At 39.6% G+C, this 3,950-nt stretch overlaps 1 protein-coding gene across 1 annotated transcript; it reads right to left on the bottom strand.

The window, feature by feature from the left end:
• Positions 1–2,824: 2,824 nt before the first annotated feature.
• Positions 2,825–3,670, bottom strand: LOC104000062 (E3 ubiquitin-protein ligase SIRP1-like). Its single transcript, XM_009421998.2, has one exon. It carries the CDS (start codon positions 3,668–3,670, stop codon positions 2,825–2,827), a length of 846 nt encoding a protein of 281 aa, XP_009420273.2.
• Between the last annotated feature and the right edge of the window lie 280 nt (positions 3,671–3,950).

Here is a 3,950-nt window from a genome sequence, read left to right as displayed (position 1 = left end):
GAGAGGATGATGTGTCGAAGAATCAGACGAAGCATCGATGAACCAATGACATGCCGGACAATATGATTCATGCTTAGTAATAATTGTCTAGATCGAAGTGTGTTTCACATGTGCAGGATTAACTATGATAGCAAGACATAAAGCAAAATGAAGTCCTGGAGTCAAGAACGCGATTTCGTTGAGAGTTCGAGAGTTCGTCGGAAGTCCGGACGTTCGTCGGAAGTTCTACCAGAATTGACCGAGAAGTCCAAGAACTTGCCAAAGAAGCTTATCAGAACTCACCAAGAAGATCGTCGTGAAGTCTAGGAGCTTACCGGGAGTCTGCTGGAACATTACCGAGAGATCGTCGGAAGTTCGCTGGAAGATCGCTGGAAGCTCGCCGGAAGAAACTAGACTTACGGACTTGTTTAGTTTAGTAAATATCTTAGAATTCATAGTTAGCACATAATTGGGATTGGAATTGGGCCAACCCAATTAGGGGCTAGTTGGACACATATATGAATTGTTTGAGCCCAATAAAAAGGCCCAAACAGTGACTTAAGAGGTGGTACCATCGTAGCATAATCTCTAAGACTATGTCAGACGGTGGTACCGTCGGTCTGGGCAGTGGTACCTGATTCTCTGAGAGGCTGTAGCGGTGGTACCGCCCAATGGCAGGGTGCCATGTGGTGGCACCGCCCCTGTCAGGCAGTGGTACCACCTAGTGTCAGACTGACACTAGTAGTGGTACCGCCTAGCACAGGCATTGGTACGACGTAGCACAAGCGGTGGTACCACCCGTACCTAGGAAACCCGGGATGAGATAATTTTAGGCTCTAAGTTTGAATAAACTTGAAGCCTATAAATACCCCTCTCATCCTTAGTTAAAATACACAAGCACAGAGAATTTATAAAGGGAAAAACGCTATAGAAATCTCGAGAATCCTCCTCTTCTAGTCTAAGTGTTAGAATAGTTTAAGAGAGGAGTGAGTGCTTATAAAAGTTGCCTCCTAAAACTGTGAAAAGGAAAAAAGGGGTGTAAGAAGAAGGTTAATCTTTACTTAAGGTAGATCGATAGTGGATGCCGGTGGCCTCGACGGAAGAGGAATTGACAGAGTGAATGTAGGTCACGATGACCGAACTACTATAACTCGATTTGCATTTATTTCTTGCAATTTACTTTAAACTGCAAACTGTCTTCTCATTACTTGTTACGCTCTTCCGTATGCTTTCAATTTTAAGTATCTTTCCTAAATTGGTTTTATCATACGAAATAAAATTTTTAAAAATCGACATAATTTTTACAACTGCACTAATTCACCCCCTCCCCCCCCCTCTTAGCACCGCTCTTGATCCTAACACATTTATGCTAAATATAACTTTTTCTCATCTTTTTAAACTAATTTAAGCTAGCTTACATAAGATGGTGCTACTTTTTATTTTGATGGAGAGTCAAATGGACTCCATTTGCAAATGAATGTTATTCTTACGGACAATTTACATATGATGAGTCCGAAATCCCAGCAAACTTAGAAACATTAGAAAGTTGTTTAGACCTTGTTAAAGGTGGTAGAGTTTCAACTCCTTAATATTATATTGATTAGATCTGATGGATATTTACCTATGTTATAAAAAAAATTAGCCTGATTTCATTTTTTTAGAGAAAGAAGACATGAATAAATTAAAAAAATATATTAGAGAGAAATTCTAATTTAAACATAAATCCTCTTATATACCTTCTCACATAATTCATGAAAAAATTTATTAATCTTTTCTCTCATCCTCTTTAGATCCACGATAAAGAAATCATGAATACTTAAATTATTTTCTCAAATCTTACTCCTCCCCTAAGAGCTAAAAATACATAATGTACTTATAAGAATAACTAAATCCTTATTTCCAGTGGCTCTTTCCTAGTTCTTTTCATACTATGATTTCCTGTCCTCAAAGAATACTAGTTTCAGAAATCCAAAAATACTTATCAATATCTCATTTGATGAGTTTTTTTTTTTCACTCTATGTCTCACATATAGATAATATACTTTACTGCAATCTTTGTCACTTATCTTTGTTAAATATTTGATCACTAGATCTTTTGAGTTTTGATACCACTTTGTTAGAAGGAAAGAAGATTTATAAATAAAAACAGAAATCTCAAATATTAACAAACAAAGAACTTATTGAAAAGATGATGTGAGATTTATGTGGTTCAACACTCATAGAAAATAAATAAATTATTCATCATTTAAGACTAATTGCATTGTTGAGTTAACCTCAACTTAAGTATAAATCCATTTTTATATCTTCTCATGCAATTCTAAAGAATTTCTTAGAAGCACTTGAAATATTTTCTCACATCTTGCTTTCTATCAAAACCCAAAGATACATAGGATATTTATAAAATAATCAAATCATAATTTTCATGTTTCTATCCTTCATAAGGAGTCATCTTTGTACTAAGATTCCTCATCGATACTAACTCTAAAAATCTAAAAATACTTACAAACCTCAACATATTTAATATTTTGTAATAAAAATGCTTCATTGCCTTGTATGGTTTTATCAGAGTTAAAAGCATTTGGGTGAAACAGTTCAACTCAAGCAGTGGGCATGAGATTGAAGGTAAATATATATCATAAATTTCCAATAAAATATGAGATCTAAAGGTTGAAATGTTTCAATGGTGAACATAATATTGTGCAGTTATATATTCTTTACAAGGAGCAAAGACTTGATAAATCCAAAGCAGAAAGGAAAGAAGTCATTCTTGCATATAATTTACAACACTTGCATATACTTTTTCAGTAGGAAAGTACTAAATCAAACACTTGCAGTTTGCATGGCGCTAAGAGTTACTTCCGGTGGAAGAGGATGATGGCTGTGACGAAGAAGAGTCTCCACTGCGGTGAGACCGCAGTAAAGACAACAATACACTGAAAGGCCCAGTGGCAGGTAACCGGGATCCTCTCTCGTCACCTCCACCACTGTCATTGCCACTCCCATCATGAACCCCCACCCCGTCGCCATTGCCGCCTGCACTCGAGCTCGTTGATTCCTCTGTAGGCATCTGAAACCTGCAGATCGGGCACGAACTATGGAGCTTGAGCCATGGGAGTATGCACCCGGCGTGGAATTTATGCTTGCAGGGCATCTCCCGGGCCTCTGCGCTGATCTCCAAGTCTTCCAGGCAGACCAAACAACTCAAACTCTCCTCGATCTTCACCGTGGGCATCGCCTCCACTGCTGCTTTCTGTGCTGGCGGAGTTCCATGACGATTTGGATCGGTCTCTTCCAGACGCTGCAACGCAAGATCCAGGGCAAGTCCTAGAAAGTCCCGCAAGGGAACGCCGGTCCCGCCATCAACTGAGCTTTGTCCTTGTGACTGGTTAGTATCCGGAGATCCCAGAACAAGTATGGCATTGTCGATGAAAATGATGGGCTCCCGCTCGTTCTCAGCATCATCTAGGACGTCCTCGAGCAACCTACTGATGGCTGATATCCTCCGCCGCCTCCCGAGCATGACGCCTTCTTCTTCTTCGTCATCGTCGCTGTCGAGCATTTCAGTAAAAAATGAAGCCCAAAGAGAGAGGTACGTATTGGATTCTGGGTCTGTGGCTGTGTCTACTCCTTCCCCACTCATCTCTTCCACAAACCCACCATCACATATTGCGCATTTGATTTCCTCTTCCATGATCGGATTCACCGTTCTCGAGCACATGTGGCACCAATATCTAGCAACCCGAGGTTCGACCATCACTCACGACTGCCTTGCTGTACCTGAGTCTGAACGATCACAAGAAAGACATGCAGTAGTAGTAGGCATTAGAATAAAGAGGAAGAACCAAGTCATGTAACTATTATTTTGGGATCATCTCAATTCAGAAGGAATTCAATGGACAAATTAAGCTATATTTCTTGTACAATACCCACGAAGAACGGTGACATCTCTGGTCCAAGAGGAATACATGTGT

The sequence above is a fragment of the Musa acuminata genome, chromosome BXJ1-10 (assembly GCF_036884655.1).
Source record: "Musa acuminata AAA Group cultivar baxijiao chromosome BXJ1-10, Cavendish_Baxijiao_AAA, whole genome shotgun sequence".
In the NCBI taxonomy this organism is placed as follows: Eukaryota; Viridiplantae; Streptophyta; class Magnoliopsida; order Zingiberales; family Musaceae; genus Musa; species Musa acuminata.
The sequence above is the reverse complement of the archived record's forward strand: the minus strand, read 5'-3'. Positions and strand labels throughout refer to the sequence as shown.

Coding starts and splice junctions, on each gene's coding strand:
- LOC104000062 (XM_009421998.2), bottom strand. CDS start 3,670: ATGGAAGAGGAAATCAAATGCGCAATATGTGATGGTGGGTTTGTGGAA.